This window comes from Stegodyphus dumicola, chromosome 10, assembly GCF_044657685.1.
Source record: "Stegodyphus dumicola isolate Sdum_Otavi_A_Nest chromosome 10, ASM4465768v1".
Classification (NCBI taxonomy): domain Eukaryota; kingdom Metazoa; phylum Arthropoda; class Arachnida; order Araneae; family Eresidae; genus Stegodyphus; species Stegodyphus dumicola.
Window position 1 is genome coordinate 99,877,645 of NC_140777.1, and position 25,860 is coordinate 99,903,504.

The 25,860-nt window shown below is 31.9% G+C and overlaps 1 protein-coding gene across 3 annotated transcripts in view; it reads left to right on the forward strand.

The window, feature by feature from the left end:
* The window catches only part of LOC118196009 (partitioning defective 3 homolog), a 171,970-nt gene that overhangs the window by 136,706 nt on the left and 9,404 nt on the right, over positions 1-25,860 (forward strand). For all 3 annotated transcript variants that reach the window (XM_085825312.1, XM_085825311.1, XM_085825313.1), the window contains exons 15-19: positions 1,717-1,962; positions 7,006-7,189; positions 11,383-11,499; positions 17,034-17,262; positions 25,260-25,324. In XM_085825312.1, coding sequence (XP_085681438.1) covers positions 1,717-1,962; positions 7,006-7,189; positions 11,383-11,499; positions 17,034-17,262; positions 25,260-25,324 — 841 coding nt within the window. The remainder of the gene's footprint in view (positions 1-1,716; positions 1,963-7,005; positions 7,190-11,382; positions 11,500-17,033; positions 17,263-25,259; positions 25,325-25,860) is intronic.

Here is a 25,860-nt window from a genome sequence, read left to right on the forward strand (position 1 = left end):
GGAGAAGGCATTGCTCATTTTTCATCTTGCCTGCTTCCAAAAAAAAAATACCCAATGTCTCTACAGTGGCACCCGAAATAAAAGGGTGGTGGATGATGATCCTCCACTCCCAGGATTAGGTGATTGGGTCCTCCTAAAAACCCCAGTCGCCCTTTAAAAGGAGGGGTATATAAGGTATTTCTCCCACCTTCGTGGTATGGTGGTCTGCATGCTGGGTGCGTATTCCAGAGGTCCGCCATTCGATTCTTCGCGAAGGCGTTTGCTCATTTTTCATCTTGTTTGCTGTCAAAAAATACCTATTATCTTTACATCGCAAAGCATACAATATTTATTTAAATTGACTTGGATAAGTTACCTTAAGAAAAATTCTTACCGTCTCATTAATAATTCCTTTTTCTAATGCGTCTCTCTGAAAGTATAACGAATTAGAGAGTATTTTTCCTTGTATGGAACATAAAGTAGCTAAAATTTTAAATGAAAATTGCAAACAGAAATTTATTTAAATTGTCTCTAATCATTCTTATGTTCTATGTCATTTGAGTGTACGAATTTGAGTTGTTCCTTGAGATACTGTAATGCCATAATATAAATTGTGAGTTCCACTATTTCAAACTGAGCCATGTACGAGCAGATATAATTCATTTAACTGTGAGAATTAAAAAGGATTTTCATGTTTTGTTTTATGCATTTAATCTGTAAAGTGCGGAAAAGGGAGAAAATCCTGTCTTTGAACACTGATAAATAGTTTTTTCTAGTCTCTGGCATAAGATTGCATCAAATTTCTGTTTGATTTAGAAATGCAGTCTCTCAAATCAACTCAAATATTAATTTAAATTCCATATTGCTAGCAAATGCACAATAGCTGAAATTAGTGATAGATTTTTGAAAAACCACCAAAATTCTAAAAATTGCTTTAAAATTCAGAAAAATTTACGCTAGAAAAACTATTGATCAGTTCCGTGATCAAAAGATCAAGCATTTATGAGGATTAGTTTGACTGTTAGCGAACAATTCGTGAAAAAATAATTCAGAACTAAATATAAATATGTATACCAAATTTTGAAAAATTCCTGAGGCATATTGTATTATTATTCCAAATGCATATGAACTTATAATGTCAAGGAAACTGGGTCGGTAAAAAAGGTATTAAAATTTAATTTCCCAAAATAAAATGGTCTCCCAATTAACAAATACGCAAATAAAACTAAATAAAATAGTGAAAAAAGTAAACGTAAAACAAGTCGAATAATTGAAAATTTACAAGAATGCAAGCTAAAATGCATCAGGAAGATTTTGGGATGTGAAACTAACGGAACAAGTACTTGCTGCTATTCATTACCGGAGAGGTATGTTATCCATCACTCTGAGGGGAAGCGAACATACCGCTCTAGGCAATGGCCCATCTTAACAGAGTTTTGTGAAAGCGAAACATACCTTTTTGGAGGGAGTTGTTAGACAAAAATACAGCCGATTTCAAAGCATTTTGTTCTGAAGGATCAGCTTGTGAATGGGTTAATTTATCCTTGTTTTTGTAGTTACATTTCTTGTTTTCAAAGAATTTTATTAAAATATATATTTCCAGGAGTAGAAAATTTCAGGTATAATTTTTAGAAATGTCATTAAAATTATTTTATTTATTCTAATTGATGTTCTTAGAAATTTTCGTATACAGAAAATATCATATGGCAATTATAATTTTCAATTCATATTTTTAAGGTATTAGCTCAACTAAACATAGTTCTGAAGTAGAAGTACTAGGACCATCTTTAGGCCTCAGAAAATCAAGTAGCTTAGAAAGTTTGCAAACAATGATTCAAGAGCTGAACAAAGATGATGAAGCTTTGAAAAGAGCTTTGCAATGTGGAAATTCCAGAAGTTCCCGTAGTAGGGGCTGTAATGAGAGCTTTAGGGCTGCAGTTGATAGATCATATGATGCTCCGGCAGCTTCTACTATGGAAACATGTAAGTTACCTACTTTTCCACTATATGTGATAATTTTATTTCAGGCATGGTGAAACTGGAAGACAGACTTCTATATTGCTGTTTATGAATAGGATTTGCTGCTGTTGCATGTGATAAAGTAATAATATTTGCGGTTTTTCATGAACCTATCAAGCTCATTTCTCTCTCTTTTAATAATAATTTTTTTTAAAAAAAACTGTTTATTTTCATATTGAATTGGCTGCATATTTTTTATGTATGATACAGTCAAAAGTCGTTAATTCGGACACCCATAATCCAGAATGATCTATAATCCGGACTTCAAAACTACAAACTTTCTGCGTATGCGTCGCGTTGACGCATGCGCGTAAGACCTTTACGGCTGCGAATATGCATGTGCACATGCGCATAATACGTTTACGCTTGCGCGTTTAATGTATAACGGACGGTATAAGCTAAGCTAAAATTATCTAATTCAGTTAATGTTGCAAATTGCGTTGTTCCTTAATCTTTGAATTGGATTTGGCTTATTATTTTTTGCAGACTGTTAGAGCAATTTTATAAAAGTAAGCTTGAACTTTCGATTATGTCAAATAAATTTTCTGATATACATTTACTAATTTGTAAAGGATCTACAAAACAAAAGTATTTTTCGAAGTCCATTAAACAAAAAGTGGAATTGCTGCAAAAAATGGATAAAGGCATATCCTTTGTTTATCTAAACTTTAACGTTTGTTTATCTAAACTTTGTTTATCTTTAACGCCGCGGCGGCATGCAATGAATTGGAAGTTGATCTGTCCGCACTATCCTTATCTTCAGGGCAGATGTTTTTATTTTATGTGGCTTATAATTCCTTACTAAACATAGCATTTAATCTCGATGTACTCCGTCTTTGATATGATTTAAATCAAATTCCTCATCATTATAATTCGCTTCCGATAGTGAAGAAAGTGACACTGAGGTTATTGAAAATGAAAAATTTTGATTGACAAATTAGTCGGTATTCTCCACACAGCAATTATAGGACTTGAACAGCGGAACTTTGTAAATGAACAAGATATTATGTCTGTTTATAGAATTAAAGAGAAAGTATTATTACATAAAACGAAGCAACTTAAACAACTTACATTGAAATAAATGTTTAATAAAATAAACAAGTAAATATTAAGCTTTTTTTTTTTTTTTTTTTTTTTTTTTTTTTGTAAATTTTGATACCCTTTAGATCATAATTGTTCTTTATTTCATAAATTATGGTTTCATATTTTTAATTTTATAATTTCTGCATGCCATCTTACCAGAATTAAACTGATGATCTATAATCCGGAAAAATCGATAATACGGAATCGCCGAAGTCTCAACGAGTCCAGATTAACGACTTTTGACTGTATAAATAAAAAACATTTTCCCTAAATTTAGGTGAATATCGCCCATTTTACCTAATTATTAAAATTAACATCTCAAATTTGTAAGTAGTGCAGTGGTGTGAGCTAATGCATTCCTAATGAGTCTTGGTGATCATTTTTTTGACAAATTGAGTGACACTTGTGATTTTTTTTTATTTTGGTTACTCTGTAAGTTTCAGGAAAATTTTAAAGTTTTTTAAGCCATATGACTGATTTTTACAAAAACCCGTTTAAACCATATAAATACGACTAGGGGTGTTTGTGCTTCTGGGAAACCCCGGAATTCCGGGGATTTTGAACTTCGATCGCCGAAAATTATCGTCGTTCAAACGGAAGTAGGAATATTAATGAATTATTTATTTTGATCTGGGTAATTTTGTTTGCTTTGAAAGCAGAAAACGCAAGGTCAGTGTGTGTGGTGAAAACGTTTCCTTTCTTTCTCCAAAGGCAGTAATAATGTGTGAAAAGGGTGGGGAAAAACTTCTTTTTTGTTCTTTCCTTATTGCGAGTTATGACTCATTCCCCCGGTTCTCGGACATTCTCTTCTGGATTCTTCTCGGCAAGTAGGCGCGGCAGAAAAAAAAAGGAGAGTCTTCGTTCGACCAGATGTGCGATCACGTGACTCTGTGTTCAAAGGTCTTATCTCTCCTGGCGTGGCACCAATAAGTAGAGAAGGGGGATTTTTCGCGGTATTAGCTATTTGTCATTGATCGCTTCTCAACTTTTTTTTCTCCGCTGTGTAAAATTTTCGTTTCATTTATTGATTCACGTGTAAATTTTTTGTTTCGTTTATTGAAATATTTTTTTATTTATGTACGCAGGAGAATTTCACTATGAAATTTCTCTATATAAATAGTGATATTATACAATTAGAAGAAGGTGTCCTGAATGCATTTAGGTGGAATTGGATTGAACGGAGAGATGGTAATGGGGATACCATCGGCACATGGTGCAAGAAAATAAATGTTGCTGGACAAGCATATTGTGTTTTTTGTAACTCACTGCTGAAGTATGGTGGGGAAGGATTCAAGGCTTTCACAAATCATTCTAAAACTGTGACGCACATAAAATATTCAAAGTGCATTAGACATTCAATGACTTTAAGTAATTGTGCTAATTCAAAAAATACTGATGACTTACTGGAGACTGATGCTCGGCCATTGGATATAGTGACAAGAAAATCACGCCAAGCGGTATTAATAACTTCGTTTATCGCCGAGAATTCTCTTTCTTTCAATGTAGCTCCCAATTTAATTGAACTCTGCAAACAGTTGAGCCACGATCAGACAGTACTAAACTCGTTGCAAATGTCCAGGACTACTGCATGTTATAAGATGAAGTATGGGCTCGCAAAAACTATTAAGGAAAATATCATTAAAACTTTAAAGGTGACTCCATTTTCTCTAAATTTGGATGAAAGTACTAGCAATGCTCAAGAGTGCATACTGGCAATATTGGTGCAGTTTTATGACAACAATCAAAATGAAGTTGTAGTTCATCATTTTGCATCTCTAAAGATGGAATCTTGCAATTCAGAAGCTGTTTTTAAAGCAGTTGTTAATACTATTGAAGATAATAATATTCCATGGGCAAACTTAATTAGTGTATTAATGAACTCGTGTAACACCATGCGTGGAAAAAAGAAGGGTGTTGAAACCAGACTACGATCAAGCAAAGCACCCCACTTATTAGATATTGATGGTAACACATGTCACACAGCTAATAACTGTGCAAAAAAAAATTGTTTCATGTTTTGGTGGATACTTAGAAGATTTGTTTGATGACATCTATTTTGATATGAAAAGCTGCAGTAAAAGAGAAAATTTTTTCAAAATCTGTGAATCCCTTGCCATTAAAAAACTTAAGCCCTTGAAGAGACCAGACCATAGGTGGGTGTACATTTTATGTGTTTTAGAAAGAATCAAAGATCTGTGGGATGCTCTTATTGCATTTTATTTTCACTACTTGTATAAAACTGATAAAGGGGATTATTTTTCTTATGTTGAAACTGTATACAATAAAAGAAATATTTCTGCAGCTCAGAAAAAAATTGTTGAAGGGGTGTATTCTTGCTTGCATTCCCAACAACTCACAAAGGATGCTTTAGCTTGGAAAAAAAGAATACTAAATGGGTTATTTGTTATGCAAAACAAAACTTTATTGCATATGGCATTATATTCAGCAGTATTACCAGAGTTCAACACATATATTAAATTCTTTGAAACAAAAAAACCAATGCTTCATTTAATACATTCCAGTATTTATAAATTGATGGCAAAATTTTTCTCTTTTTTTATGAAGCCAGAAAATATAGAGTGCACTTCTTATAATGATTTATTAAAGGTTGATGTCACAAATCGAGAATTCCATCTACATAGCAAAGTAATATTTACTGGTGCAGAAGCTTCCACTCTCCTGAAGAAATTATCAAAAAATCATCCAATAGCAAAAGAATTGCAAATTTCTCTGATGAAAGCTTATACTAATACAGCACAGCATATGAAACAGAAATTACCCCTTAAAAGTTCATATCTAATTAGTTTTACAGCATTAGATCCAGAGCTAAGAGGTAAAACCAGTACAATATTAGCTTTTGAAAAATTATCATCTTTTATGTCCCATATTTTTAGTGATAATGAAAAGTCAAAAGTAGAAGCTGAAATAAGGTTATACCAGAGTGATATTGATATCACCAAAGAAATGCTCTACACATCTGATGCAAGTGGAAATCAAGTCAAGTGTACAATTGATAAATATTGGTCTAAAGTTTTTAAAAGATGATTTCACAAATGGTTATAAGTATCCTACATTGGCTAAATTGGTCAAAGCCTGCCTTAGCTGCTTCCATGGCCCATTAGTGGAAAGTGCATTCAACTTAATGGATACACTTGTCACTGACTATAGAACCTCTCTTAAGATTGATTCCCTAGATGCAGTGCAGACTATTAAATATGATTTAATGGCTTCTAAAGAAACCTCATGTGAAAAATATGGCTCAAAAAATCCAATGACTGATCCAATTCACAAAGATCTCTTACTGAATATGAACAGAAGTTGGAAAACATATCAAAAGGACTTACAAACATGTATTTCAGATGAGTCACCTATAAAAGTCTCTGAAAAACGTTCTACATTACCAGAAAAGCAAACTGCTTCTACCTCTGCATGTGCAGTTCTCGAGGAAATTTCTTCAACTGTAAATGAGGAAAATAAAAGTCAACCTTCCTGCAATTATGAAGTTCACCACAAAAGAAAGACAAGCCCACAAACATCAGAAAATAAAAAAAAAGCAGCAGAAATTAGATAATTTTTTTTTAAAGAATTAATTCAGGTAATTTAAAATATTTACATAAAATGTAGTAGTTTATATGTTTGAAAATTTATGGTTATTAATTTTGCAAAAAAAAAGTAATTCATTGAACTTTTATAATTAGGTCATTCAATACTTCATAATTGTAATTTTTCATTTCTCTCCCCCCGCTTCTCAAAACTCCAAAATTTCGGTAGTAAGTCCGTAAAAGTTTCAGGGGATTTTTTGGGGTCCCACAAACACCCCTGGTTTGTTATAATGTTGAAATTGAAGTTCTAAATTATAGAAACACATAAAGTGTAGAACATCAGCTTTTCTTTTCAACTAATAGTATTACTTTCTTATTTTAGTGGATGAAGAAAGTGAAAGTGGTAGTTCTGTAGGCCATATGTTAACCAGAAGTGCAGAGTTACCAGATACACATCAAAATCTTATTGCTGATGCTTTCCAAGATGACTTGTTGAGTATGTATTGCAGAAGTAGCAAGTCATCAAAAAAGAAAAGTTTACTTCGAGGTCTTGGATCAGTATTTAAGTAAGTCTTACCCCAGTAATCAGATAATGGCAAAGTTTAAGTTGCTTGCATGTAAAATTGATCTAGTTGTTTTTGCAATAGCATTTATAAATTTATTCCTTTTTTAATACTTCACTGTAATCAGACAATTTAAAAAAAAACTTGCATATGTTGTTTTATCTATATATATGTAAATATTTAAATCTTTTTTTACTACATTTTTGTATTGTTTATTTATTTGTTTTGCATTTTTTGCCACATTAATTTTTATATGCGTACATTTCTAATATGCAATTGTAGATTTTTTGTTGATCTGAGAATGGCAACATTCAGAATATAAAAATAGCCTCAAGGAAACCTCTTCATGCAACAGATGTTTTTTGATTTTGTAGAAGCTAGTGTGTATTTAAATACGGTTGAGAGAGCTTGGACGATGTTTTGGTTGTTATTCTACTGCAAGTATTTGGGCAAGTGCCGATGTTGGAAGCTTATGCCATCCCTGATGAAGAAACTTGGAAGAAGTCTTAGTAGAAAAATGTATTATGTAGGTTGTAGTGCCTGAACTCACTCTGAACAAAGAACCAACTTCAGATCTGTCATATATAATGGACTTTGTAGAAGTTTTGATATGGAAAAAACTCATACCACTCCTTTACATTCACAGTCGAACAGCATGGTGGAGAGATTTAATTATGCAGTATTAGACCATCTGTCTCTATTCATATCCCAAACAGGGTTCGTAGCTGTCCTTACAAGTGCTTATATGTCCTTATATTTGAAAATAAAATATAAAGGCCCTTATGTGCTTACTTTTTCTTTAAAGCCCTTACTTTTTTGTTTTTAGTGCTTATTTTTTGCTTTTAGTGCTTTTTTTTAATGAACGCGCATTTTTCCTCCCGTACCAAAGACGAAACTAAATAAACAACTTTTCTTCCTTATATGGAACGTCAGATGGTGAATCATACTCCCGGAAATAGCTTTTCCCCCTAACTCTGCACATGGAGTTTCCCCTTTCCTACCTCCATGTCTCTGCATTAACATAACCTATGGTGCGTGCGAGAGTATACACAATTGCACGTCGTTCTTTTGTTCAAAGAATTGCGAAAACCGTAGAAAATTCCGGTTCATTCGGTATTCTTTTCCGTCCACCCAAATACTACACACGTCTGAATTTCTATCAAGATCTTAATAATTTGCATTCTAGTTCCGCATGGTCAGTTCATATTCGTGTTTATTATGATCGTTATGCTTATATTATGAGCATATGTATGAATATTTATAATAATATAGTTGCAGTAGCTGCTGAAGTGTAGATAAACTTCCAAAAATGGGTATATTTTTACACAGATTAGCTTTCTAAGGAATAATATTCGGAATGGCTTAAATAAAAGAAAAGTAATCGAACAGTCAGAATAATTTTTTTCCCCCCAATACATTATACAGTACGGAGGTTGGGAGGTTCTCCCCTTTCTCCGCAAAATCTCTAATATTGAAGCAGCGGACTTTTTTTTTTTTTTTTGTCATGGTCCAATCTGGATTGAATAGGACTAAAAAGTTTTGCGGTCTACCCAACCCAAGCGAAGAATGATTTTATTCCAGAAATTTAGCGCAGTCTGTTCAAAATTAGAATCAAAAACACCCGAGATTAGTAAGTCTCTTTCTTTTCCTTCATTTAGTTCTTTATTCTCCGAATACCAACAGCTGTTGATTCCGATTGCGTAATATCACATATGGAAGAATTACACCGCACGTATTACGCAATATAATGTATGCGATATTTTGCAGAGATAATTAATTTTGATGTTCAGTCTGAGATTTACTTATGAACACGTAAAAGAGTTTTACTGTGCTTTCTAAGCAGAATATTTCTCAGTTCCGCTGGTCTATGTTTATATGATGCACATATCGAAATGTCAAAATCATTTATTTAGCCGAGAAATCTAAAGAACGGCTACAATCCACCCCCTCCTCTTTTTCCAGTTACGCTCGACTATACGGAATATTCGGCAATTTCTGAGTATGCGGGTTAGTTAAGCTTTTACTGTTTAAGGATGACTGCATGAAGCAATTTCCCTTCTCCTGATTTCAGAAATGTTCCTCTTTTTTACTTAAATTACTTTGCTTGGAATATATGTTAAGGGAAAACTGTAATGCAATGAAAATTTAGAAAATGTTCAGAATTATGATTTAAATTATTTAAATATTAATATGAGTGGAAAAATAAATTGTATTTATTATTAGGTTCCAAGCGAATACAATTAATATGACTTATTATTATTTATTTTCTATATTTTGAACTGAAATTTCATCATTAAATCTTGTAATATAGTTTAGTTCTGCATAGTTCATTTTTCTCTCATTGTAAACTAATTCTGTAAATTGAACTGTCATTTAAAATTTTAAAAAAAAGTTGTTTTCCATGGTTGAGGTAATGCTTATTCTCTTAATAAATATTGCATTGCTCATATTTTAAATTGAAAGTCTCATTTTTCTTTTAAGGTTATGCAGTTGTGTATAATGTAATTAGACAGGTGCTTTTTTTTTTTTTTTTTTTCTTAAAATGTGCTTGAAAAGTGCTTATAGGTGCTTATTTTTTTAACTAAAATGTGGCTATGAACCCTGCCAAAGCATCGAGACCAAAAATTTCTATTATTCCTGCTATGACACAGGAGTAATAGTATCATACAGGATAGTACTGGATTTTTACCATAACAAATATTTTGCCATGCGGCTGCTAATAGGAAGATGGCTGGACACACTTTCTCTGCCTGACCAGTACCTAGATAATCTTTAGGTGCATTTAGAGATATTCTTCACTAACCTAGGGTAAGATCAACACAGTGACTAAGAAGATGAAGAGGAGATAGTGATAGCAAATTCATGAAAAGGAGATAATTAAATCTGATTGTAGAACCCCAAGAGACACCAAGGGATCTCACTGAAGCTGCAGACATCATAGGAGAAACCCATCCACGTAATCAAGAAACTGAATAACATAGTGGTGCATATCCAAAGAACTCCTTCAACTAAAAATAGTGCACTGCAATAGGCTTGCATCTTACTTTAGTAATGACAGTTATATGTCTCTCATTTTGGTTATTGCATTGCCCCAGGTAAAAAGTCCTTAAGGAATAGCTATTTGTATCTATATGTTGTGTGTATATATATAACTGTAAATATTTAAATTTTTACTGCATTTTTGTGTTAAATTTATTTATTAATCTTGATCCATATTTATTTTTTATGCATGTGTGCATTTCTAATATGTAATTGTTGATTTTGTTGATCTGATATTGGTAATGTTCAGAATGTAAAAATTGCCTAAGTGAAATGTGAGATACGCTCCTTATGCAACTGATCTTTCTTGAATGATGTTTTGGTTGTTATTCTACTAAAAAATTTAGGTGAATCATGAGATTACAAGTATTTTGGCAATGGCCGATATTTCTTGCACCATATGGAGAAATTTGTATTTGCATTTTGCGTAAGCTATTTGAATTTTGTCTGTAATTAATTTAATAATAAATAGTTAATTTCTTCCTGTTATTCGAAGTGATCATTCAGTGAGATATAATATAGATAGATATGGTAGCCTGCAACAACATATAAAGGTCTACACATGTACATAATATCGTTTTAAAAAGAATTAATTCAAATTACTTATCATTAATTTAGGTAGGTTGTTTTTCTACAGTCTAATTTCAATTAATTTTTTTCTGCTAAATGTTTTATGAGAAAGCAAGGTTAAGTTTAAGCACTCCAATGAATTTAATATAAAGGACTGCATTATGAAATGTTTTGGAAGACTTCTGTCTGAATTCGAATAAAAAATAAGAGCAGTTGTATTTGGGATTACCTAGATATAATATTTTGCAGCCTAGAAGTATAATTTTAAGGTACTTAACATAAAAATTCTTATGCTTACTATGTGTTATTCTCATGCAGTCAGTCATTTTTTATAGTATTATGTAAGGGAGCTCAAAAGTAATTCAACATGAAATATACTTTCTAGAATATTAGAAATGGATATGCATAATGAACTTTAATGCAAGAGGGTACTAAATTTAGCTATAAAAATATTACACGAATTCATATTCCTCATTTGTTATCCGTTAAGCACAAAGTTTACTTTAATACTGTTGCTGAGTTTTGTATGTATGTGTGTATATTTGAGTTTGTTTCTTCCTCTCTGCTAATTGCTTTTAACTCTTCAGATTTGGCAAAAATAGAAAGCATTGTCAAGATATAAAAGGTAAAAGTGAAGAAGAGCTTACTCAAGATCCAGATTATGTGTTGCAACAGCAAAATGCCACCGTTAAAGAACTGGATAGGTACATACAAATAATATCTTAAATGTGTAGCATTTTATTATATTTAGCCTTTTAATTAAAAATAAAAACTGAATTTTTATTATTTGATTTTGAAAGAAAGTAACAATATTTGCCCGAAATTCGTCAGTATCAGAATTTGTTGCAAAATATGTGTAATTATGTAATCAGGAATTTTTTTCAAAGAAATATTTTTATTTCAGTCTAAATGTTTGATACTACTTTGACTAATTGTTCTGGGATTTTATTTTTGTGCAGTACTAAAATATATTATGAAACAAAACTTTATATATATTCAGTACGTAATTAACATTAAGAAAAGGAACACACACACACACACAAAAAAAAAAAAAAAAAAAAAAGAGAGAGAGAGAGAGAAGATAGAAAAGAAACACCAAGTCCACTAGGTCACATTGTCATTAACTGAAATGCAGCATCTGTATTACATCAAATCGCAGACGGAATTGACAGGCAGATGTGTTCCAGATATTTCAAGTGGTGTGTATAAAGGCAAATAGAAACACATGAACATTTATTGCATTTTAGAAGGAAACTGTCATAGTACTTGAGGGATCAAAAATAGGATATTTTTTCTTTATATTAAGGCTGGTAAATGACATGAAGCATAACCAAAATAGTTAAAATGCAGATACTAGTTGAGAACAATCTCTTGACTCAGCATGGTAGTTGACAGTAAAATCAGCATAATGCAGTAAGATGAAAGTACTTTTTACTTTTTGAAAGAAAAAAAAAGGGGGGTTTATGATACACTGATGTGAGTGACTAATAAAAAAAAGGCAGGCTGCATTCTTGCATAATTGTATCAAGCAATCAAGGCCACTTGCCTTGCAGTTGGGTTGTTTTGTGCAGGCTTCTTGTAAAGCAATCCAATTAGTAATTGTTACTTTCAGTGGATATGGTTATATTGAACCAAAGATCACAAAAAAAGGATGATATATCACTGAAAAGACATCAATAGGTGAATGCACATTTGACTTCAGAAGTTTACCAATCACGGTGTTTGTTTGCAGTGATGAAAGGTTTGGGTGGTTCTACAGTGATCAGTTTAGATTGTATCAATTCTTGTTGAATGTAGAATGTATACAAGAGACATTTTCTAGATTTAGGTGTTGTGCTGGAAGGACCTGTAAATGTTCCTCATTTTTTTAAAATTATAAATGAAAATATTTCTCGAGATGTATGCATAGACTCCAACTACTACGGATTGTCCGTAGTTTCTACGGAAATTCATGATAAACTACAAGCTACGAAAAGTATGGGAAAAACTGCGGATTTTACAGAAACGGAGTAGGAGAACCAGTACACAAAACAGAACCAACTAATTCATGCGATGATTGGCTGAATACTCATGTCATAATATATCACGTGTTGAGTGCGTTGCTGGTTTTGAAGAATAGCCAATCGTAGATCAGTAACTCCAACTGTTAATGACTGGTCGATAGTCCCCCCCCCCCGCAACATCTGGTCTCCCAGGCAAAGAATATGTATTGTAGACACAGACATTGTTTGTCCCAGGTTTGTTGCAACTGCATGATTAGCTTGCCTTCGGCTCTATTGCGTGTATTATGGTTACAGCTTTAGCATGTGTCTTGTGAACTGGGATTTAGGTGGAAGATTTTTAATAATGCTACCTCGAACGAAAAAGGCCAAAATTATCACAGACGTTTAAAGATTCATATTCTTCAGAATTTCCATGCATTAAATCATCCGTAATGTCTGTGAATCATGCACACTGCAGTGTATGCAACAAAGACTTCTCATTTGCACATGGTGGAAAAGATGACTGTAAACGGCATGTTTTTTCTCAAAAACATATAGAACTTGTCACTGTAAAATCTAAAGAAATAATGAATTTCTTAATAAAAGATGACAAAACAGGTCCTATAGAAGCCGAATGCTATTTTGTTCGATTTTAATTGAACACAATCTACTGCTTTCTGTTTCGGATCATTCCAAAGAGCTTTTCAAAGCAATGCTTCCGGATTCTGCCATAGCAAAAAAATTTAGCTGCGGTCATATCAAAACTGCCGCTATTGAGAAAATGCTTGCAGAAAGTTCTGTTGCCGATATTATAAAATCAGTGTGCAATACATCGTTTGCTGTAAGTACTGATGGAAGCAATGATAACAAACTGTATCCATTGATTATAACATATTACAGTAAAGAAAAGGGAGTGATAATTACGTCATTGATTTCTATTTTAGAGTGCACGAATAATACTGGAGAAGGTATTTTTAATTGTATAAATGAAAATTTTAAAAGCAAAGGTTTAGAATGGAAAAATTGCTTATCATTTTCTTCAGACAATGCTAGTAATATGATTGGAAAGTTTAAAGGTGTAGCATCGTTTATCAAAATGCATCAACCAAGTATAATCAATCATCCGAGGTTGTCTATGCCACCTCTTGCATATAGCTGCAAAAAAGGCTACTGAAAAATTAATTGGCTCAGAAATCGAAATGTTGTTAATAGATATATATTTTTATTTGGTGAAAAGTTTGACACGGAAGCATAGCTTCAAAGTTGCTCAACAAATTTTGGGACAGAACACAAAATCTCATAAAATTTTGAAATATTGCAGTACGAGATGGTTATCTCTTTTAGAATCTATAATAAGGATTTTGGAACAGTGGGATGCTGTGATAAATGTTTTTGGAGATCAACCAGATAACAGTGAAAATGAAGGAAAGAGATTTCAAAACATTAAAAAAATGTTACAATCACCTACCACCAAATTGTACTTGTTAGTTTTGAAAAATACTTTGTCTCTGTTTATAACAGTAAATATTAATTTGCAACTACAAGTTCCTTATATACATAAACTGAGAAGAGAACTTGTTGAACTTTTAATGAATTTATTTGTTAGATTTCTAAAACCATCAGTAATTTCTAAAGAAAATCAAGATTTTACTGTAACATCTCTTTCATTAAAAAAAATTCAAAATTTCTAGAAATGCTGTATATCAAAAAATGTATCCCCATTTGCCTACAGATGTAAAACGTACTTGCTTGATGGGTGGAATGCAAACAAACATTGCACAGAGTGTAAGTTTGAATCATTTGGAAAGCTTTGGATGGATAAATTCTTGACATAATTTTAAGACAGCGCAAAATGTACCCAAAAGGAGAAACTTACATAAAGCAAAAATTTACTGAGATTAATGACTCCCATTTGTTATTAAAAAAAGGGGGGAACACTGAAAACATAAAATGCTGACTACTGGGCAGTCGTAAAATAAATTTGTTTGTTATTTTCATAACATATTTTAAGTATAGTGGGTTTTTTTTTTTTTTTTTTTTTTTTTTTTTTTTTTTTTTGTTAAAAATTTATTTTCACGTGCACATAAGAAAATAATTGTCATTAAATTTACTTATGCTGAAGTTTCTGAAAATCAAAATTGTTTTTATTCAAAATTGAATGCATTTTATTGTGAATTAAATATCCAAAATTCTCTTTTAAAAACTATTTTTAACCATCTCTATATAAAATTTACATTATTATTGTATACAAAATATCTTTAATTAATGGCCTGTTAATTGTAAAGCTCTATTTAACAAAATATTCTTTCACAGGGTTCGTAGCGGTTCTTATAAGTGCTTATAAGTCCTTATATTTGAAAATAAAATATAAAGGTGCTTACTTATAGGTGCTTACTTTTTCTTTAAAGCGCTTATTTGTTGGTTTTTAGTGCTTATTTTTTGCTTTTAGTGCTTTTTTTTTTGTGAACGCACTATTTTTCCCCTTACCAAAGTCGAAACTTAAACAACTTTTCTTCCTAATATGGAATGTCAGATGGTGAATCATACTCCCGGAAATAGCTTTTTCCCCTTTCTCTGCATTAACATAACCTTTGGTGTGCACGAAGAGTACTGACAGGTGCCCGTCGTTCTATTGGTCAAAGAATTGTGAAAGCAGTAGAAAATTCTGGTACGTTCGGCATTCCTTTCCTCCCACCCAGACAGATACTACACACATTTGAATTTCTATCAAGATCTTAATAATTTGCATTCTCGTTCTGCTTGGTCAGTTTATGTTCATGTTTATTATGATCATTATGCTTATATTATGAGCATATGTGTGAATGTTTATAATAACATAGTTGCGGTAACTGCTGAAGTATAGTAAACTTCCAAAAATTATTTTGTGTTTTAACACAGATTAGCTTTGTAAGGAATATTCGAAATGCCTTAAATAAAGGGAAAGTAATCGAATAGTCAAAATAATTTCTTTTTTTTTTTTTTTTTTTTTTTTTTTTTTTTTTTTGCCAATACATTATACAGATTGGGAGGTTCTCCCCTTTCTCCGCAAAATCTCGAATATTGAAACTGTTACAGTTTGCTGCAAAACAAGCAAAGGAACTCTTTTTTTTTTTTTTTTTTTTTTTTTTTTTTTTTTGTCACTTTCCAATCTGGATTGAATAGGACTAAAAGTTCTGCGGTCTACCAACCCAAGCGAAGAATGATTCTATTCCGGAAATTTAACGCCGCCATCTGTTGAAAATTAGAATGAAAAACACCCCAGTTATTTAGTTCTTTATTCTCCTAATACTGGCAGCTGTTGATTCTGATTGTGTAATGTCACGTAGGGAAGAATTACGGCGCACGTATTGCACAATAACGTTTGCAATATTTTGAAGAGATAATTAATTTTGATCTTCTGTCCGAGATTTGTTTATGAACACTTAAGAGAGTTTTACTGTGCTTGCTAAGCAGAATATTTTTCAGTTCCGTTGGTTTATTTTTATATGATGTACATATCAAAATGTCAAAAGCATTTATTTAGCGGAAAAATCTAAAGAGCGGCTACAGTCTACTCCACTCCTCTTTTTCAAGTTACGCTCGACTGTCTGAATATTCACCAATTTCCAAGTATGCGGGTTAGTTAAGCTTTTACTGTTAAAGGATGACTGCATGAAGCAAATTTCTGGTTTAAAAAATTTTCCTCTTTTTTATTTAAATTACTTTGCTTGCAATATCTGTTAAGGGAAAACTGATATGCTATGAAAATTCAGAAAATGTTCAGAATTTAGATTTAAATTATTTAAATATCAATATGAGTGAAAAAATAAATTGTATTTATTATTAGGTTCCAAGCGAATACAATAAATATGCCTTATTATTATTTATTTTCTCTATTTTGAACAAATGTCATCATTAAATCTTGTAATATAGTTTAGTTCTGCATAGTTTCCCCCCCCCTCTCTCGTAAACTAGTTCTGTAAATTGAACTGTTATTTAAAATTTAAAAAAAAAAAAAAAAAAAAAAAAAAAAAATTCCCCATGGTTGAGGTAATGCTTTATTCTTTCTTAGTAAATACTGCATTTCTCATATTTTAAATTACAAGTCTAATTTTTAAGGTTATGCAGCTGTGTATAATGTAATTAGCCAGGTGCTTATTTTTTTTTCTTAAAATGTGCTTGAAAAGTACTTATAGGTGCTTATTTTTTTATCTAAAATGTGGCTATGAACCCTGTTTCAGACATTGCATTAAAATATGCAAATCTTATGTTTTAAGGGTGTCAGATAATGCTAAAGAAAACGACTTGTTAAAAAGACAACTTCCACAGATACCCAGAGAAAACGTTTCAGTATCTAGTTTAGATTCTTTACCTAATCGGCAAGAAAGGATGCAAAGTTTAAGAGAACAACATCAAAGAATGCATCAGAAAAGACAAGGTCAATATCCTTTGGAACAGAAGGAGGAGTACTATGAAAATGAGCTTAAAGAAAAAGAGAGCAAATACGTTAGTATTAGTTTCATATCTGACTATAAATGTACATAAATTTCTGCACTGCTGCTATGTGAATATTCTATGGTTTCATTTAAAGTAATGCAATCTAATGGATTTTGGATTATAAAAACATTGATATTGCCTATTTGAGACTCTGAATGTACTTTGTCAATGTAGTGTATTCTCTTCAATGTTTATTACTCTTTTATCATTTGCATCTTGTCACATAATTGCAGCCCTTATTTAATAGTAAAACTAAAATGTTTTTTGTTATTGTATCTCTGCAAGATAATTAGCTATTTAAGGGTTAAACAAAAATTATAGTTAATGGAGAAGATTAAAATGATGTATGTTTCACATTTGAGATTCATGGAAGTGCAACAAAGTTTCCAACATGTAAAAACAAAATTCCCAACATCTAGAAAATGGGGGGGGGGGGTAACAGGTGCTTGTATTAAAATAGTGTGGTTAGTTATACTTCTACATTGTGATCAAAGAGATATTAATCCAAAACTTAAAAAGTCGTTAGTTTACTTATTGGAACACAAAAGAGGCATTAGCCCTATTTATAAAGGACTCTTCATGATTATCAATATCATTATCATTAAGAGTGCTGAAAAGATTAAGTATAAATGACAAAGTGCTTAATAAAAATGGAGCAAGTTGTGGGCCAATTGTGGTGGTATTTTTTAGGTGGCCATGAGTGAGTGTAGCTCTCTAACAAATTATGCAGTGGAATGGGAATACAGGAGTTCAGATTGGGATAATGATTTCTGCCTGAATGGATTAAATGGATCCTACTTTAGTTACAGCAGAGTATTAATCACAGAAGCTAATTAATTTTACATAAAGCTTCTTAGGCATTGTTATTTTTGTCATAATGAGGAAAATTTCACTTATGTTTCTAGCATTATTTTACTTGTAAATTTGCTACTGAAATGGCGCCAAAAGAAAGGTAAAAAACAAGTTTAAGAAACTTTTTTTAAATAATCAAATTTAGAATAAGCTTTTAAAAGTGATTCTGATAATGATTAATATGATAAAAGTCTGAATATTAGTTCTGTTAGTCTAAAAATTGTTTTCAAAAGCACAAAGTAGGTATGTAAAATTATTGAAAGTTTGTCACTCTTGAAGTTCAGTTTGCAAGTATTGATGTTAAAGTGACAAACACATCTATTTCTTTCTTTCTTTGCCCCACCCCCTTTTAACTCTTTGCGTGTTATATGTGGTTTGGTCATGAAATTTTAAAGATTTCCAAAATCTGATGAATAAGTAGTATTTTCTTGATTATAATATCAGAATTATCCTCTCACTTTAAACCTTTTTTTCTTTTACTATGCAACCAATATGAAACTGGATAGATCAGGAGCTGGCAGAAATTTTTATGTGTAATGAATGGAAAGCCATTTTTCTATATGGAATAATATGTTTATAATCCTTAAAGGGTTAAATGACAAGAATGAACATATTGTTGTACATATTATATGCACTGTGTTACAGATAATATACCATGTAACGCAATGTATAGCATTGTTATGCATGATATAAATATACACTAATACAAGAATAAATAATATTCATACATTCAATGCTGTCATTAATCTGATCATAGTGAGTATTTTCAATATGAACTTGACAAGTCATACGTAAAATTATTGGGGCAATATTTGTTAAAATTTAAATATGAAGTACCTCTTGGGAAGTATATAATATTAATTTAGTTTCTTTCTTTTTTAAAGTAAGGCATAGCATGTGCAATGTTTGTTAAAAATTACATTTAAACTGATGAAAATTGGTCATAAATCATATGAATCTCAACTTTCAAAAGAGTTACCCTTTAACATTCTGCTGTGTTGCTAAACATGTTTGCTATTTAAGAAAGCTGTTGAGAAGTAAAAGAGATAGTCTAACCAAACTGTACTGTTATGGGTTATTGTACATATACATGTGAGGAGTGACTGCTAATTTTCTTAACTTTACCAAAAAATTAACACTAGAATGGTGGGTGGTGTATTTAATTATGGTAAAGCACACTAGGGCTATCTGCCTAAGGGGAGGGATGCCTTTTGTGGAGGACTTTCTAAGGGAAACTGGTTCGTATATACGTTACACATGGGGAAAACCACGAAAACACCCATGCAGCCAGCCCGTTCGCGGGATTCGAACCTTGGACCGAACTACCAGTGTTCAGAGACATTACCGCTTGGCCGCTGGTGGGCTCTAGAATGGTGGGAAAATCTTACCTACTGGAATGATGGTAAGGGGTCATTTTGACCCTTCGATGAAAGTACTGAAATAACAACGGGAAAACAATTTTAAATGCCATACATTGGCACAAATGTGTACTTTATATGTATTTCATAATTTATATTTAATATCACTTGATCATTTATTGACTTTTTAAAATACTGTAAACGTATCGAGTTCATGGTGATCAGTTGGATCATACTACAATTACTCATATAACTCATTAATTTGATATAAGAATTGATTTCAAATAAATGGTTTCACAAATTAAAACTAATGTTAACTAAAATAAAACACAATTTAAATAATACTATTTTTTATGTACTTACTCTGATGATGATTCACTCTCTAAATCCAGAAATGAGAAATGTTTTCTGATTTTTCAGTTATATCATTATATGTGTAGCTGAATGGAATATGTAAAGCATTTCATTTCAATTCTATTTAAAGTTTAAAATATTAGAGATTACACATATGTATTAAGAGTTAATGCAGTTGATATAAAAATAATTTTTAACAATTTTTCCAGTGCATTTTCCTCACACAACTTTGGAACAAGATGCACAGTATTCCTGAGCTTTGTTTCCATTGCATCTCTGTACTTGACACTTTTTTCTCTTTATATCCATTTTCTTTTCATGTGTTTTTTCTGGAGACTCAGGAAGGATCTTTGGGAGTTTTGAAGTCGTATGTACCACTCTTAACTCCTCTCCTAATTTCAGTAGAAAATCTCTCCTGTTGATGGTGTTTCCTGTTACACTTTATCCAGGCATTCAGAGCTGTGTGATCCAAAATATTGAAAAGGATATGTACAGGCCATCATCTAGGAGCCGATTTAACTGAATATTTTTGGCACATCTGATTACGAATATCCATACCATACTTCGTTTCGTTGTAAAATGCTATTGAATCGGACCACTTCTTGAGACTGTCTTCACATTTTACAGTAGAATATAATGAGCTCAGTAGAAAAATGCTTTTGTTTCTTTTGCCTTGATAGATGGTAAGTGTGGTATTATCATGTTCCAGTATTGTCAATTATCATGTTCCACTATTGTCAATGAATTAAGATTACTACGCATATTTTTCAAAGATATTGGAATTTCTCTTCTGTTCTTTTTCATTGTGCCATTCATAGTTGTATTTTTTTATTTTAGCATTTCTGCTAATTTAAGACTAGTAAAATAGTTATCAGTGGTAATATTCCTCCCTTTGTTTAGATGCGGCTCCATTAATTTTATGGAAACATTTTCAGAGAAACGTAATTGACGATTTGCTGTTTCATCTTCATAAGGAAATCCATTCAAGAGGTGTTTAGTATCAACGTCGACAGATAACCAAAATTTTATTCCAAATTTGTCAGGTTTATTAGGCATATATTTTGTAAATCTACACCTAGCTTTAGATGGGAATAATTGTTCATCAACTGTAATATGTTGTCCTGGCCGGTAGCATGTTTTTCAGTTTTCAATAAATTCCTTCCACATGTCTGATGCAAGAGCAAATTTATCAGTCTGTAATCGACTAGATCTTGTTGTCTTTTCATCAAACCTTAAAAATCGTTTTATTTCTTTAAATCTATCTCTTGATATAGTTTCTTTGCAAAATGATATTCTCCACGCTTCGGACCACAAGGAATATAAACCTTTGCTCCTATTACTCCTCGAACATACAATATAGCGACAAAAGCATCTAACTCAGCCAGATATAACTTCCAGTCTTTTTACAAGTTACCGATGAGCTTCGGATACTGATTTGAGATTACCAAGAAAACATCTGTCCTAAGAGTTATCACCTGCAGTAAGTAAGCTGATATAACAAATGGAAAAATACTTCTGTAAAATAAACTATTTCTGAAAGGAAATGTAAGCATGAAAAATTCTGCATCACCTTCCTTGCAATATTTTCTTCAGAGGAATAGATAATTGCAAACAAAGGAACAACAACTTATGTAGACATTACAAAGTAGTGAGACCATCCAGGTTTTTATCCCTCTCGGAGATAGTATGAATGCAATCAGAAAATCCTTATCAGTGAATGTTTTTCATGAGTTATTTGACAATGCCTCGATCAAAAAGAGGGATAAAAGTAAAGGGGCCAAAATGACTCCTCATCCATCGTTCTAGGAGTACATGCCAATATTTCAAAAACTAACAAACCTAAAATGCTGAAAATTTTTTTGCGAAAATTTGTTATCTATAGGAGAAGTCAAAAAATTTCAAACGATTTCTTCCAATAAAACAAAAGTAATCAAAGGTCAAGAGTGTTCAGGGGTTAAAATAACCACTACCGCCGTTCTAGTGTTAAATAACTGTCTATCATACTTCTATACTAAGTCACAGATCACAAGCCGCAACTTCGTTAACTTATGTTTTTAAATTTAATGCTTTTACTTTAATATTTTGCAGACATCTTAATGTGAGATAAGATTAATGTATTTCAAAAATAAAATAATAAATAATAAAAAAAAACAAGACTTGGCAAATGCATAGTGGTCTGTCTGCTTAAAATAACTATTATCAGATGGAAATAGACTGGGGTGCTGCATCATAACTGGTATATCAAATACAGTACAAAGTCCATAATCTGGACTCGTTGGCACTTCGGCGATTCCGGATTAAGGGTTTTTCCGGATCAATATAAATCTGGTAAGATGGCATGCAGAAATTATACAATTAAAAACATGAAACCTTAATTTGTGAAATAAAGAGCAATTATGAACTAAAGGGTATCAGAATTTACAAAAAAAAAAAAAAAAAAAAAAAAAAAAAAAAAAAAAAAAAAAAAGCTTAATATTTGTTTACTTTATTAAACATTTCTTTCAATGTAGGTTGTTTAAGTTGCTTCGTTTTTTTGTGCTAATACTTTCTCTTTAATTCTATAAACAGACATAATGTCTTGTTCAGTTACAAAGTCCTGTAATTGCTGTGTCGAGAATACCAACTAACTTGTCAATAGAAATTTTTTCGTTTTCAATAACCTCTCTGTCACTTTCTTCACTATCGGAATCGCGTATGGGTAAACGCTTTAAGCACATGTGTAGCGGATGCAAGCAGTAAACGCGCATGTGTAAGTTTGTGGCTTTGAGGTCTGGATTACAGATCATTCCAGATAATGGATCTCCAGATTACGGACTTTTACTGTATTGTCCAAAACTATCTTCACATGCATGAAATTACAGATTCTCAAAAACTATGAATTATATTTCTGAATTTGTTTAGAATGCTGCATAACACAAATTCAAAGCAAATAATTTGAGATAAAAACTGCACATGATGTAAAATTCTATTATGACACAATGAAAATGGCAATATTTATGTTACAAGGAGAGTTTGGGGGTGGGGAGAGAATAATTTATAAAATATAATTAAGGCTGATAAATTTAATTTGGAATATGATCTTTTCTAACTTGTACATACATATCACAGTGTGTTTTCATGCTCGCAATAAGGCTGTTAGCCAAAATTTGGGGAATTAGGTTCCAGTCCTCCAGCAATCCTGTCTTCAGAGCAATTAAATCTCTTAAGAGGAGGATGTATTTATGCAACTGCTTTACTAAGGTAGTCCCATAAGTTCTCTGTTGGGTTAAGATCAGGAAATTTTCCTCTCCATGTATTCACTTAATGTCTTAACTTTCAAGGAAGAGATCAACAAGTTTACTTTATGGATGAACATTATTCTCCGTAAATAAAAGTCATGTGCATCTGAAAAGTCTTAGATAAGGTTTTAAGACCTCATCTCTATATCTCTGGCCAGTTGCAGATCTGTTTGAAAACATGTAGGGGCATACATCCATTGATCAATATTCCTCCCAATAATCATCACGCCTGTATTACTGAATCGATCATGTTCCCTAATGTTTGAAGAAAGATTGTGTGTTCATAATTGCTTCCAATTGTAAAACCTTTATAATCGGACTCTAAACTTCCAGTCATCAGTAAAAAGAACATGGGGCTATTGGTTCTGATAGTCTTTGCACCAATTAAAGCAGTCCTTTTTTCGTTGTCAGAACAGTGGTACATATATCTCTGCCTTTCTAGCATAAGAACCTTTTTTTTTACTAAGCCTTATGTATGCAGTTTGCCATAATACAATTCCAGTGACAGACTGCAAGTTCTGAACTTAACTGCTGAGCAGTAGACTTTCTGTTACAATAGGCAGTTATTGCCAGATAATGGTCTTCAGAAGCAGATGCTATTTATTTACTACCTTGACTAAATCTCCTTACAATAATTTTAGAAGAGTTCTGAAATTATTTCCATAGCATAGAGACTATCTTGAAATATTCACCTGTTTCGCTGCTTCCATAATTATCTACTCCTCTGTTAAATAGCTGATGACATTTTCTATTTTACAGATTCTTCCTAATAATTAATTAGATTCATAACAACCATAACCAGAAAATCTTTCCATTATCCTTGGTTACCTTTGGAGACGATTGGGACAACATATATAGGAATTTTAATTATTCAAATATGTGTTCATGTTTTACTATCAATTTCTCTATACTCCTTAGTGACAGCAGCACCATTTTCAGTCTATCATCAATTTGTTGTACGATAGCAGAAACTCTTTCTTCAGTTGTTATTCTTTGGGAGAAACTTTTTCTCCTTTTTGTTGTTCGGCAGCAGAAAGTCTTTCTCTGATTTTTATGTTTCACAGCAGAATTCTATCTCTGATTTTGTTGTTCAGCAGCAGAAATGCTTTCTTCAGTTTCTCCAACTTTATTTTGAACTGTGTCTATTCTGCCTTCCATAGCTTCAAATTTGTTTTCTATTATAATAGTAATTTCTCTTTTCATTTCATTCTTGATCTGCTTTCATCTCTTCGTTAATGAACTTGTTAGCCCCTTCTGTCTTTTTTTTTTTTTTTTTTTTCCTCCTACTTTTATCTTTTCTTCGAATGCAGAAAAAGCTGTTATCAGCTGTCTTCGTTTCTCTTCCATTGCTGTTGCCATTAGCAATCAGGCTCTCTTCCAAGACCAAAAAATTTTGCATTCATAATAGATTGAAGGAATACAGAAATGATGATAGCTTGATAAAATTTATTTTTTCCAAAGTAGCACTTAACAGATCTGAAACTTTTCAAAAATTACTTATACAGCTTTTCTCACTTTCAATGACACAGCACAATCATTCATTATTACTTCAAACTGCAAAGAATCTTAAACACAATATGCTTTGTAAGAGCGAACCTCTCATGTTCCTCAAACACCATAGTCATTTCTGAGCTAATAAACTGAGAAATGATGCTGTCTGCAGTCTTGTATAGTTTTTACCTGGCCACCGAGTAATTTCCAGGACCTTCCATTTCTCAAAATAACTGGAAACCATATGCAGTTAAAGTTACATATAAGGGCTGGATGCGGTTACAATTATGCAGGGATTAGATCTAAATGTCACCAAGATTGGCAACTTATAGTGATTTTTCTCGACATTCGTCGTGGAAACCATCGATACCTTGGTGTTATTGGCAAGATAGCCCCATTTACCTGAATGTTAAATTGACTAGCCTATAATCTTATTTTTATAACAGAGTTTTGTTTTCTCAAGATATGTCATGTTATATTGTACAAGAGATACTACAATTTTATGTGTAATTGTACTAAAATTATATACATATATGCAAAATTTGTAGTTTTCTGATGTGTGGAAGAGAAAATAGTTTTCCTTAATAGAAAATGTTTTCAGTGATTTCTGTGAAGTTTTCTTTTAAAACTTCTCAAGTAAATATATTTTTTTTTTTTACTGTTATGGATGTAGGTTCTTCCATTTAATGTTGTGCATGGCAGATCCCATAGTCTTGATACTCATAAGGATACTGCTCAGTAAGTACTGTTTAAAAATTTTTGTAGCATAAACATATGCATATATATTGATTTTAAGGTTTAAATATTAAATTTATTATACTTATTTTTCTGAATAAGTTACAAAAAATTTTTTCTGAAAATTCATTGACTTATTTGTGTAATTTGTTATTCTATTCCCCTGAACTGTTTGCTTATACAGTACAAAGTCCGTAATCCAGACTCGTCGGGATTTCGGCGATTCCAGATTAGGGGGTTTTCCGGATTATAGATCATCAATTTAAATCTGGTAAGATGGCATGCGGAAATTATACAATAAAAATATGAAATCGTAATTTATGAAATAAAGAGCAATTATGATCTAAAGGGTATCAAAATTTACAAAAAAAAAAAAAATATTTATTTGATTACTTTATTAAATATTTCTTTCAATGTCAGTTGTTTAAGATGCTTCCACAAAAAATTCAAAAAGTTCCTTTTTCTTATGTCATATATAGTGGATTTTCTAATGCCATACTTCTTGCATAATTTTGAGACGGATAGGCCTTTATGCATTT